General features: G+C 38.4%; 2 protein-coding genes across 2 annotated transcripts; both read right to left on the reverse strand.

The window, feature by feature from the left end:
• Positions 1-825: 825 nt before the first annotated feature.
• LOC126661011 (uncharacterized) lies at positions 826-3,255 on the reverse strand. Its single transcript, XM_050354761.2, has 3 exons — positions 2,313-3,255; positions 2,077-2,225; positions 826-1,991 (listed from the first exon to the last, which is right to left on the reverse strand). The coding sequence occupies exons 2-3, from the start codon at positions 2,221-2,223 to the stop codon at positions 1,668-1,670; spliced, it is 471 nt and encodes a 156-aa protein (XP_050210718.1). The 5' UTR covers positions 2,224-2,225; positions 2,313-3,255; the 3' UTR covers positions 826-1,667.
• Positions 3,256-9,417: 6,162 nt separating this feature from the next.
• Positions 9,418-13,248, reverse strand: LOC126661597 (uncharacterized). The gene is made up of 3 exons (XM_056104120.1): positions 13,208-13,248; positions 9,985-10,681; positions 9,418-9,912 (listed from the first exon to the last, which is right to left on the reverse strand). Exons 1-3 carry the CDS (start codon positions 13,246-13,248, stop codon positions 9,418-9,420), a joined length of 1,233 nt encoding a protein of 410 aa, XP_055960095.1.
• Between the last annotated feature and the right edge of the window lie 520 nt (positions 13,249-13,768).

Consider the following 13,768-nt stretch of genomic DNA (forward strand, 5'->3'; position numbering starts at 1 on the left):
AACTCGATATATCAAAAAATTCATCCATCCAAACGATAAAACGTCAAGCTTACCATGATTCGCCATTGAAATACGATCGTTTCGAGCTATAGAACGTCGGAAACGGACGAGAAACGGAATCGAGCGACGAAACCGTATGAAATTCGACGAAGAAAGGAAAATGAAATGAAATGGTTTCTGGATGCTTCATTCCTTCATCTGAAGGTTTATATATATAACGGCTAATTTTCACTTTGATCCTTAAAAGTTGCAATTTAGTCCAAAATCTATCCGTGTCCAAATTTTAAACGGTCTCCGATCGACTCGAAACTTTTACCACAAATACTATAAATTATTTCACGGACTTTAGCGAAATAATTTCCGTCACGGGATTTATATTTTATTTTATATTCATTTTCAAAGTTATTTCCTTAATTCCCGTAAACCCCCTTAATTAAAAATTATTTTAAATTCTCGATATAATTAAATTAAATTCATCGGAATTCCCGACACGTGGCATGACTTAATCACTGGGGTATTATATACGAGTACAAAAAAATTAGTGTCGATCGCATCAAAGAAGAAAAATAAAACTACATCGTCGCAGTCTTTCATTTGGTCGTGTTTTGTTTAAGAAAACTTCATTGTCATCGCCTTTTTTCCGGTGTTGTTATCACAAGCCTGTTTTTTTACTCTATCATTTTTTTGATTCATAAGATTTTTTGTACACATAATATTTTAGATCTTATGATAATATGCTTAATTGTTATACTAGTCATATAAACTTATCATTAAGAGACAAGATACTATCTTATATTCCAATTTATTTTGATGCTACTGATTTTATACACAACGAAGTGCTTTATGGTTTTATTAGGAAAACAATGTATCATAAATACATCAAGTGTTGGTGTATTTACACTAAAAATCATATGAATTGATGGAAACATGTTTTATCAAGACCATAATAGTGAGACGAGTCATTTGAGGGTTCGTCCAATGAAGCCTACCCTAGGACTCACCTCAAAGTAATTAGTGATACGTATCAGCACGGCCAAATCCTAAGAGATTTGTCTGCCATGCTCATGTGGAATCGCCCGATCAGATATTCACTGTATCCTCAAGGAGTCGACAATACACAAAAATCGAAATCTAAAGACATAAATCTCGCTAAGAGATCGAATCTAAAGTCAACTACAATGCTATAATCACGGAGATAATATAAAAGATGAGGATCTTTTGGATGTATCAAAGATAGTCTCCTAAACGGGGTTAACGACTAATACAAGAAGACATTCCTAATTAGGACGCTTTTCTAAATAGGATTTAATGGAAGATTACGCTACGAAGTAGAGATATGCTTCCTACTGCAACTCTACTTCCTGAAGGAATCACTTTCCTTCTAAGACTCTTTTAGGTTAGATCTCACTACTATAAAAGAAGCTGAGGTATGCCTATACACAACTACATTTAATACACTACTTCCCAGCATAAGCATAAACTGACTTGAGCATCGGAGAGCCAATCGGACAATCACCGTTTGATTAGATATCTACCTTATTTTGTAGGTCACGACTAACAATTATAGAACACAATCTATCAATCCGCGTCGTCTGTAGGAAAAGCTTAACAAAACTTCATTGAAGGATCTTTTCTACAAACTAAATAAATTCATTGATCAAGGATGACTACCGGCAGATTGATCTGAGAAACAAGCAATCAGTGGAGCCCAAGGATAAGCAGCCTATAGATCCAAACGCAATTGACATCATCACCACACCTCTGATGCTTCCGCTCGGGGGAAGCGGTTCAATTCTTACCGGCAACACTTCAGAAAATGCCTCTTGGAAAACCCCACCAGGAATCAACAACCCTTTAAGCTCAACTCCTGGGTATAAAACCCAACCAACCCGAGGAACAACCCCCATTACTTTTGCATTACTGGGTGGAAAGTGAAAACTACTCTGGCGGGAGTCTTCCCTAAAACCTACCATCAAATGATGGCAAAGATGCTGGAACAATTCGAGAACAACATGGAAAAGATTGCGGAAAAAGCGAGGCAAACAATAAAAATTCATATTGAAAGTATAAACTTACAATGAACATAATTTGTGACCCCTCCTCTAGAGGATCCGCTAGATCTGGGGGAGCAGGCACTTCCACTTCAGCGTTATCCATATCTACCACTACGGGCTCAATCGCCCCAGCAAGAATAAGAGCAACTTCGTCCATTGGAACATCCATATCTACTTTAAAACCGGAAAGTAGGTCATCGGAAGAAGAAGACATCTTACAAAAATAAAAAATGGAAAGAATGAAATCAGGAATAATACCTTCTACAAATTCATATGAAAGATCAGTGAGACCCCTCGAAGAATCCTCCAAAGGCAGCTATCAACATTGGACGTGGCTATTTACTTAAATAGACAACAACGACCGCTGGAAAATACTATGAAAAGAAAAATCAAAAGCAAGGATAGTCTCGGACAAACTCAAGGGAGAAGGATAAGTGCTAACCGACCTAACCGAAAAACCCTTAGGAATTAACTCTCATATGAAGGGAAAAAAATAAAACATTCGTTGCATTTCATTAGAGAAACAAAGTGATGAAACACGTTCAAAGAAGGGGATTGCCCCGGAAGCCTACACGCTTCTACTAAGGTAGTGATAACTTGGATGGTCCCGAGATGAAGTTCCCCTACGACAATATCTAAATCACTACATAGTTCAACGATAAAAGGATCCAAAGGAAACCAAAGATCAGCACTAAGCTGTTCTTCGAATATAACTGCCTCCCGGCGTGAACCAGGATACCCGAAGGTTGGCATTCGGTAATCAAGTTTCCTAACCCCATACTCAGAAGGAAAACCATAGCTATATGAAATATATAGGATTTTTCCTGAGAAAGTCTAGACTCGGAAAGGGCCATAGAGGCAAACTCAGTTTTCGCCCGTCTAGCTGTCATCTAAAGGCGAAGATTCCAACAAATAGGCCAAAATAGGAATTCAAGAAGAAAATAAGATCAAAACAAAATGATAAAATGAAGAACACGAAGAAAACCAGGAAAATCAGAAAGATCAGGGGAATAAACCAAAAACTACAGGAAAGCAAGTATACCTGGAAATTATATAACAAAATAAACACATAGCAGTAAAGATCAACGCTGCAAAAATTAGAACAATTAAGAAAGGAGCAAAGAAAAATGAAGTTAATGAAAAACTGAGGAAATAAAGAAATGATGAAATGAATTAAAAGGAACTCCATAAAAGAACTCCACAAAAGAACTCCATACGACCGTGGACACCAATACCAATATTAATCCATTTTATCCCACTTATTCCAAGACAAGGATTCAACAATCACGTAAACAAAATCCGTGCAACAAATCTGAAAACACTTAACTAATACATGTCAAATAAAGAGAATTAAAAATTCAAACTGACAAGCGAAACGATTCGCCGTAAGAGTAAACAAAGGAAGAGTAAACGACTGGACTCAAACAAAGCTAAAACTTATAAGGCATAAAGACTAAGATTTAACTTACTTACGGGGGGCTAATGATAGAAATTGAATTTCAGCATAAATATAAAGGACCCGAGTCGTACAGGATCTGCCCTTCTGGGTGAATCCTAAGACTCTCCTAAAGGCGAAAGCCAAGAGACCTCGGCACTCAAGTTCATGAGACTTGCCGACCTTAGATACTAGAGAGAGATTCTCCCGAATCTTTACAAAAACCGACTCTCAGAGGACTCGGACAACGAACAGAGCCCGTATCTAAGCGTGTTGTCCAAGCGCGTCGTCAGAGATCTACTTGTATTGGAATAATATCTAGAAAACCGAATATACAGGATTACATTCCTATTCGGAGACAATCTCCTATCTATGAAGATAATCTTATTTAGGATGATATTCATGAATAAGACTTCCTATGAATCATGAATCTCTTTTCTATTTAAATACAAAGCTACTAAGTACTAATCAAATTCCTACTTGAACTCCCCCGGGTATTCTCTTAACCACTGCATAAAAAGTTAGAGGTATTGCCTAAAAAGACAATTATACTCAATACACTAAAACGCTGCTCCAAATTTAATACTCACTTTATATCGGAGAATTAATTGGATAACCACCGTCCGGTTAACTATCTGCTGTGTTTTGCAGGTTTAATTATCGGATCAGATGGCAGACTCCATCAGTACTAGTATTATTCTAAAAGATATAGTAGCATTAATATTAAATGACGGCCTTACCATTTAAGACGTTGGCTGTTAACACATGCATTAAACATTGCAGACAGCTTGGAATTAGGTGCATTGCATTTGCACCAGTATATTAATAAGTCAACTAATCACTAGTAATATAAAAACAACGTGTGGAAGATGAATTCAGTTAAATATATAAACAATTTGTACATTGTAATGATCGTATCGTATCAATTGGTTTGTTTTCACTTTAATCAATTTATTTTTACCTTATATTTGCGCCTTTTAAGCCAGCATATGCTCAAAATTAAGGGTGGACATGGACCGGTTAACCGCTTTATAAAAATAATTTGTAAACCAATTTATAATAATACGGTTTTTAAAATTAAAAATATAAACCTAAAATTTAAAATGGTTAACCATTAAACTGGTTAATCAATTAAAACGGTTGATTTTTCGGTTTCGCGGATTTTAACTATGTCACCATTTAAAAAATTAGTATAAAAAAATAAGATTTATAGATAAATTTATTTGACTAATAATTAAATTTTCATTTTCATTTTATTTAATTATGGATATATATATTTTATATATTCTTAATTAAATTAGGTAAATATTTTATTAAGGAAGAAGAAGTTCTTTCAAAATATTTTTTATATATATATTCTCCTAAAATAAAAATATATTCCTAAATAAAATATTTATTAATTATACTTTTGTATATAGATTATAAAATATATTTTATTTGAATCATTAATAGTATATGTGTATATATATATCAAATTTATTAAAATATGTATTATTTATTGATGGATACCGAATCCTATTGTAAGTATAATGGAGCCGAGTTACAGGAGATCCACTCTCAGGTGATACCGGACTCCCCCTGAAGATCCGAAGATATGAAGGAAATGCCGAATCTCTTTAGATTCGGTGACATAAAGACCGAATCCCACGTGATCCGCCGAGAGCGCATCGAGTCCGGGATTCGGGTAAACGACTAAGTATGGAAATATTGTCCTATTCGGACACAAACACTACATATGGAAGGATAAGCTCTACTTTAGGAAGATAAGACTATTTAGGAAGACGTTCCTAAATAGGACTCTTATCAGATTAAGGTAGATCACGACAAATCAGGAGAATCTCTACGATATTGCCGAATCCCTATAAAGTAGGATTCACCTGCCTAATACAACTCTACTAGGTATATTCGACTACTATAAAAGGAGCACGAGGTATGCCTAGAATCACAATTACATTCATATACTCAAAACGCTGCTCAAAGCTCTAGACTGACTTTAGCATCGGAGAGTTAATCGGACAACCACCGTCCGGTTAGCTTCTACCCTGTTTTGCAGGTTCACTCATCGGTTCAGAAGGCAGACTCCATACAACGCGATACTGGGGAGACCTTTCCTCCACGACTCAGCCGCCGTGACGAGCATAAAGGCACTAACCATGAAGATACCGACGAAACAAGGAATTATCACGATACAAGGAAACCGAGCCGAGGCGAAAAAGTGCTACGAACAAGCAATAAAAGAATCAGGCGAAGCAATAGCAATAGAAGAAATCCTTAATCACGACATCGAAGAAAAAGAAACAGCACCCGAAGGCGAAACAAAGAAACTCCAACTCGACAAGGAGAAAAGAGTAAATCTCGGCGCAAACATGAACCCAAAGATCGAAAGCGAAATCACGGCCATGCTGAAAAACAACGTCAAAACCTTCGCTGCTAACGCATCAGAAATAGTCGGAATAGACCCCCAAGTCATTACTCATGATCTAAATGTAGCAGAAGCGGCGAACCCAGTGAAGCAAAAGAAAAGGAAGTTCTCGGAAGAAAAACATAAAATAATCGCTGAAGAAGTAGAAAAACTGGAGAAAGCAGGATTCATACGAGAAGTCCACTACCCCGAATGGGTAGCTAACGTAGTTATCGTAAAGAAAGCCAACGGAAAAAATAGAATGTGTGTGGATTACACCGATCTAAACAAAGCGTGTCCTAAAGATAGCTACCCTCTCCCAGATATCGATCAACTCGTGGACTCTACTGCTGGACACGCGATGTATAGCCTAGCCGACGCAGCTCAAGGCTACCACCAAATTCAGATGAAGGAGCAAGACCAGGAAAAAACTTCATTCATCACGGAGGGAGGAACTTACTGCTACACGGCAATGCCTTTCGGCTTGAAAAATGCTGGAGCAATATACCAAAGACTTATGAATTTCATGTTCAAAGACGAGATAGGAAAACGAGTCCAGGTGTATGTAGACGACATAATCATCAAGAGCGAGAAGGAAGAAACCCATGCAAAAGATCTTGAAGAAACATTCAACATACTGAATAAGTTTGGAATGAAGCTGAACCCTGACAAATGCACGTTCGGCGTACAAGGCGGGAAATTCCTGGGATTTATGATATCTCAAAGAGGAATAGAGGCGAACCCCGAGAAGATCAAAGCAATTATGGACATGAAGGCACCAAGAAGCATAAATGAAGTTCAAAAACTCAACGGGCGAATCACAGCACTCGGTAGATTCATGTCTTGCTCAGCAAAAAGATGCTTGCCTTTCTTCAAAGCCCTCAAAGGAACACAAAAATTTGAATGGAATGAAGACTGCGAGAACGCTTTTGAAGAAATAAAGAAGTTCCTCGTCACCCCTCCATTGCTAAGCAGACCGCTGAAAGGGGAGACACTATACCTATACATCAGCACCACGCACGAGACCATCGGGACAGTGCTGGTGAGGGAAGAAGATAACGAGATGAAGCCAATCTACTACATTAGTCGAGTCCTGAAGGGCGCGGAGACACGATACCCCGAGATCGAAAAAATGGCACTGGCCGTATTGACCACAGCTAAAAAGCTGAGATACTACTTCCAAAGTCACAACGTTGTGGTAAGAACAAATCAACCATTGCGAAAGGCGATCCAACGACCAGAAACTTCCGGAAGATTAGTCCACTGGTCCATCCAACTCAGCGAACACGACATAAGATACGAACCTCGTCCGACTCTAAAAGCACAAGCTTTGGCGGACTTCGTAGCAGAAATAACTCCAACCGAGACTGGCCAACCCAAACCAGCCTTGGTATGGGAACTCCACGTAGACGGAGCGTCGAATGAAAAAGGAGCTGGAGCAGGAGCCATCCTCAAAGGACCCGAAAAAATCAGAATCGAATATGGAGTAAACATCCAATTCGCCGCCAGCAACAATGTAGCTGAGTATGAAGCCCTAATCGCAGGCCTCGGCCTCACATTAGAAATAAGAACGGAAATCCTAAAGATCTATAGCGACTCCCAGCTGGTGGTAAATCAGGTCAAGGGAGAATATCAAGCCAAAGAAACAGGGATGATCGAATACCTGAGTCAAGTCAAAACACAGCTCCAACAGCTGGAAGCACAAGGAGGACAATGGGAAATCATTCAAATCCCGAGAGAGGAAAACACCGAAGCCGACGCCATCGCCAAATCAGCATCAGAACTCGGAGATCTATTCGCTAAAATGCAGTTAAAGGAAATTCTCGAATCGCCAAGCACCAGAAAAACAGAAGTCATGGCAATCGAGGAGGCCGACTCCTGGATGACTCCATTGATCAAATATCTAGACCGCGGCGAGTTACCAACAAACAAAGTCGAAGCCATTCGCACCATCAGAAAATCTGCCAACTACTCTTTTTATAACGGAGTTCTCTACCGAACCTCTTTGACTCATCCATGGTCTAGGTGCGTCTCGCCTCAGACAGGAGAATCCATCTTAAAAGAAATCCACGAAGGAATATGCGGAGCACACGAAGGAGCAGTCACCATAGCGAGAAAAACAATACTCCAAGGATACTACTGGCCGACCATCAAAGAAGACGCGAAAACACTAGTCAAGAAATGTGATAAATGCCAAAGACACGACAACATCAGCCGTGTACCAGCAGTACCTCAAGGATCAATGGAAAGCCCATGGCCGTTCGCCACATGGGGGATTGACATAGTTGGACCGTTTGAAACGGGAAAACACCAAGTGAAATTCCTAATCGTCGCAATAGAGCACTTCACAAAATGGGTAGAGGTAGCGCCTGTCGCAACCATCACTGCAGCCAAAGTAGAGGAATTCTTCAAGAACGAAGTAATATGCCGATTCGGCATACCCCACACTATAATAGCAGACAACGGCAAACAATTCAATTGCAAGCGGTTCAAGGCATTTTGCAAAGGACTGATGATCAATTTGAAATTTACTTCGGTGGCGCACCCTCAGACAAACGGAATGACAGAAGTCACCAACCGAACCATAGCACAAGGAATAAAAAAGAGACTTTCTCAGTATAAGGAGAACTGGGCAGAAGAACTGTACAGCGTTCTATGGGCATACAGAACAACTCCTAGAAAAGGAACTGGCGAAACACCTTTCTGGCTCGCCTATGGTACTGAAGCAGTAATACCAGTAGAAATTGGCATACCCAGCATCAGAGTAAACTATCTAGAAGAAGAAACTAACGAGGCTAGAACAAGGCTATGTCTAGACCTACTAGAGGAAAGAAGGGATGAAGCGGCAGCCCGAGCCGCTACATACAAGAAGCAAGCAGCAAGATACCATAACAAAAGAATGAATTTTAGAGAATTTCAAAGAGGCGATCTGGTCTTACGAAACGCGGAAGTGGGCAGAGGAAACGCAGGAGTGAAGAAAATGCAGGCTAATTGGGAAGGCCCCTATATTATAGAAGAAGCTACTGGCAAGGGCGCATATAGACTAAAGACAATAACTGGATCCATGGTACCCATATATTGGAATGTAGAGCACCTGAGAAAGTATTATCAATAGATTAATTCATGGCATGTACTTATTTCCATTTTTGAAATAAAAAGGCGACTTGGCGATAAGAAGCAAATTTTATAGGCTCGCTCGAGACCTAATACATACAATTTAACAAGATTCGTTTGAATCTTAGTTAAAAAATAATTTAGACTCGTCCGAGTCAAATAAATAAAAGGATCCGTCCGGACCTACAAATAAATCACACCAGCAGAAGTTTAGATTAACTTCTCAAAATAACAAACGAGTTTAGATTAACTCTACAACTAAAGAAAAGTAATGGTCAAAAGATCATTATATTCACAGAAGCAAAATTACAAAGGATCCGCCTACGATCCAATAAAAAAAAAGGCGAAAGCAAAAACTAAGCAAAAGCAAAAAATACAAAAAAACAAAAAATACAAAAAGAAGAAAATAAAAATTAAGCCTTCTTCAAAGCATCTTGCTTCTGCTTATCAAGCTTCGCCTTCACCTCCTTCGCCAAAGAAGCAGGATCCAACTGATTGACTCCAGAAAGATCGACGCCAGGATTCTGCTCCCGCAGCTTTGCCCCGATCGCCAACCGGTATTGAGTCATGACTTGGGAATAAAAGCTCCCAGAGTCACCCAAACGCCGGCGGAGACGCCCCTCTTCTTTCTTCAGATCATCCCTCTCCTTAGTGAGAGCACCTGAAGAAGACTGTAGAGACTCGACTTCCTCGGACAAAGTTCGAACCCGAGCCTCTAAAGCGGAAATCTCCCGAGTCTTGGCAGATACGGAGGACCTCAGCTGTTGGATCAGACCAGTCGCCTCGCCAGCCTCCTCCTCCATCTTTTGTTTTTCGGAGAGCCAGGATTCGGAATCTCTCTGGAGCTTCTTCAATTGATCCACCGCATCCCTTCGGCGGCGCTCCAAAACAGCGATGGACTGGACCACCTGCGAAAGAAAACAACAAATAAGAAAAAAGGAGAAGCAAATCATAATATAAAATAAAAGAAAGAAGCATACCGAAAAACCGCCGAGACAGGCGAACTCAGCCAAACTATCGCCATGTTCGCGATCAATGGACTCAATGTCCTCTTTTATCATAATATTCTCCATGCAAGCATGAAGAATGGCGACGTTTGAAAGACGAGGCGGATTTTGTGCGTCCGCCCAAGCTGCAAACCGAGGTGCCTCCTCGATAGACACCCCAGAAGATTTCTTCTTCTTGGGACGCTTGGCAGAAGCTCCAGCCTGGTCCTCAGCAGGACGCTTCTGGCCGGCGGTAGGCAACCCCTTCAGAGAAGGACCTGATTCCTTCGAAGGAAGCAGAGGCGACTCGGAAGTCGCAGCAGGAACTTGATCGCCAGAAGCAGGATCAAGATCAGGATTCACCGAATCAGGCGTCGGATTCGGCACGGCGATCGTAGAAGGATTAAGAACACCGCTAGTCACCTCGCCCATATCTACAGTCATATCGACATGAAAATTATCAAGCAAATGTTCAAGAGAAGTCGACATCCTACAAAACAAAACATAACAACAAAAGATTAGAAAAATACCTTCTAAAGGAAGACCCGCCAAAAGTATTTCACGGAGACTCAAATTTCGTTCTAAAAGAACGCTGTACTTGGGCTTATCAAGACGACAATCCGACAACAAAGACAAGGCGAAGTCCCTCTCCCCATCAGCCAGGTCAGGTACATCAGTAAGCGAAACTTTACTAGAAGTAAAACTCCGCGAAAAAGAAGAAAAAGAAGAATGTTGATCCAAGAAAAACTTAGGGGTCCAACCCTTCAAAGAAGATGGAAGACTAAAAAGAGACCGATTCGGTCGACCACCCGCAAAAATAAATTCCTCACCCTTTCGGCGGGAGAAAACATAAAAATAATGGAAAAGAGCAAGCGAAGGCTCCTGCATCCGAACCCTACACGATTCCATAAAAGAACAAAGAAGGCGAATCGCGTTCGGATGAAGTTGACCCAAAGGAACACCCAAATTATGACAGACCTCTACAATTAAAGACTCTAAGGGAAACCTAAGACCCGCTAAAAGCTGTTCATGAAAAACTACTATCTTGGAAGGCGAATCGGTGCTATGATTCGCCCGATACGATTTTGCCAGTCTCAGAATAACATATGACTCAGGAAAATTAAATTCCTCGGCATAACCAAGTATCTGCTCTCTTGACAAGGAACTCCGGGTATATTCTAACTCGTCACGAGCACCCTTCGCCCCCTCAGTTACTTCTGACATTTTAAAAATTTTAAAATGGGGGGGAAACACGGAGTGATGATGAAATTAAAATCCTAAAAGATCAAAAGAAAGGAAAAGACGAAGAACAAGAAGAACAAGAGGAATAAAATCAAAACTGCAAACTACCAAGAAATTAAATTAGTGAAAAGGTAAAATACCTCGCAAGCAAGTACGCAGGATCGAAAGAAAGATAAGGAGCAACTTGAAAACGAGGAATCTTGAAAGCAGAAGAAGGAAACCCACAGAAAGCTTGAAGAAATCGAAAATTTAGCAGTTGCAGAAAAAGCAAAGATTGAAGAAGAAGGAAAATGAAAGAAAATGAACAATTATATAGCCTGAACCAAAGAAACTGAAAAGACGAGATCCCATAATTACAAATAAGGACCAACTAATAGCGCACGAAGACACTTGTCCTTCATCCGGTCATAACCCTCTACTGATAGACGACACGTGGCAACGAAGAATCTTACTAAATATGAAACGTCGCCCACAAACATATGAAACGACTCGCCCGGAATACAAAACGACTCGCCCGTATAAAAGAACTCAGCTCCAAAAGAGCTAAAATCCACTAAGGCATAAATGCCAAACTACTTCAGCTCACTTGCGGGGGGCTAATGATGGATACCGAATCCTATTGTAAGTATAATGGAGCCGAGTTACAGGAGATCCACTCTCAGGTGATACCGGACTCCCCCTGAAGATCCGAAGATATGAAGGAAATGCCGAATCTATTTAGATTCGGTGACATAAAGACCGAATCCCACGTGATCCGCCGAGAGCGCATCGAGTCCGGGATTCGGGTAAACGACTAAGTATGGAAATATTGTCCTATTCGGACACAAACACTACATATGGAAGGATAAGCTCTACTTTAGGAAGATAAGACTATTTAGGAAGACGTTCCTAAATAGGACTCTTATCAGATTAAGGTAGATCACGACAAATCAGGAGAATCTCTACGATATTGCCGAATCCCTATAAAGTAGGATTCACCTGCCTAATACAACTCTACTAGGTATATTCGACTACTATAAAAGGAGCACGAGGTATGCCTAGAATCACAATTACATTCATATACTCAAAACGCTGCTCAAAGCTCTAGACTGACTTTAGCATCGGAGAGTTAATCGGACAACCACCGTCCGGTTAGCTTCTACCCTGTTTTGCAGGTTCACTCACCGGTTCAGAAGGCAGACTCCATCATTTATTAATTGGTTAACCACGGTTTTTTAAAACTCCAAAAGCTAAACATAAACCATTAACCATAAAAATTTAAAGTCAGAACCTAAACCTAAATTCTTAGACCGGTTAACTACACTTTCCGGTTCGATTTACAGTTTCGGTTCGATTTTACAGTTTGATCGGTTTTTTTGCCCACCCCTACTCAAAATTATATTTGTAACGAAAACGCCTTTTACCGTTGGGACTAGAATTTATTAATTTTTCATGCTATAATTTATAAGAATACTGTGAATATTTATGAAAATATCTTTAAAATGCATAATTAAAAAATATGTTTAAAATTTAAATATTATTAATTAATTGAATTTTAAATACATTTTATCATACAAATTTAAAATAAAAAATTAATCTACACTTTGAAATAGGAAAAATTTAATTTCATCATTCATTTCATATTTAAGCTAAAAACAATCAATCTTCAAGGTAAATTTATTATTATTTCTGCAAAAATAATAATTTTAATAAAAATTAAATTAAAAGAAAAAATAAATTGATATTATTTAAAATATAAAAACTTAAAATAAAGAATTTATTAAATTAAAACTAAAGAATTTATTAGATTTAATTTTTTTATTATATATTATACTTTTTATTTTATATATAAAGTACTTCTTTTTATATAATTACATAATATATTGATTATTTAAATTTTAACATCAGAATCAGAGTTTAACTATCTCTAGACAGTTTGTCAAAATAAAATAGTTCAAAAATATTTATAACAAATTGTTGGTGGTTCTTTAATTACCGAAATGTAAAATCAATAAATATCATCTTAATTATATCCATTCCAACTACGTCATTTACTTCAATACATTCGGATTATAAATTATGATATGATATTATTGAACTGTGTGAGAATATAATTAATTTTAGAAACTAACAATTCACCGGATTTGTATAAATTTTAGAAAATTATTTAGTGCACGCATTTTGAACAAGTTGTAGCTAGGTGTTGAGCTGGTTCAACTCAAATTTAATATTCTCAATCTTGATCCAATTACAAATATAAAATTTAATTAAACTCAGTTGATTACTCTATTTAAACTATAGCATAATTCATCAAAAAAGAGAGAGGCTAAATGCCTTAAAAAAATCGACCTTTTAACCTCTTTTCGATCCTACTCTGATGTTAAAAACTGGTCAATTTTACCCTATTTTATATTTTTGTGTTTCAATTGTACGCTGAAATATTAAATTGACATCTTTTTCATTTGAAAAAAAAATCAAAAACGTTGTTCATATTTAGCATATAATAGTTATATGTGTTAAAAAAATTATTTAGATTTAGTTAATAAAATAATTAAGA

Source organism: Mercurialis annua, linkage group LG8, assembly GCF_937616625.2.
Source record: "Mercurialis annua linkage group LG8, ddMerAnnu1.2, whole genome shotgun sequence".
In the NCBI taxonomy this organism is placed as follows: Eukaryota; Viridiplantae; Streptophyta; class Magnoliopsida; order Malpighiales; family Euphorbiaceae; genus Mercurialis; species Mercurialis annua.

Coding starts and splice junctions, on each gene's coding strand:
- LOC126661597 (XM_056104120.1), bottom strand. CDS start 13,248: ATGGATATAATTAAGATGATATTTATTGATTTTACATTTCG. Junction 10,682..13,207: donor TTTATTGATTTTACATTTCG/GTAATTAAAGAA, acceptor TTTTACTTCTAG/TAAAGTTTCGCTTACTGATG. Junction 9,913..9,984: donor CCTGTCTCGGCGGTTTTTCG/GTATGCTTCTTT, acceptor TTTCTTTCGCAG/GTGGTCCAGTCCATCGCTGT.
- LOC126661011 (XM_050354761.2), bottom strand. CDS start 2,223: ATGGATGTTCCAATGGACGAAGTTGCTCTTATTCTTGCTGGGGCGATT. Junction 1,992..2,076: donor GGTCACAAATTATGTTCATT/GTAAGTTTATAC, acceptor GAATTGTTCCAG/CATCTTTGCCATCATTTGAT.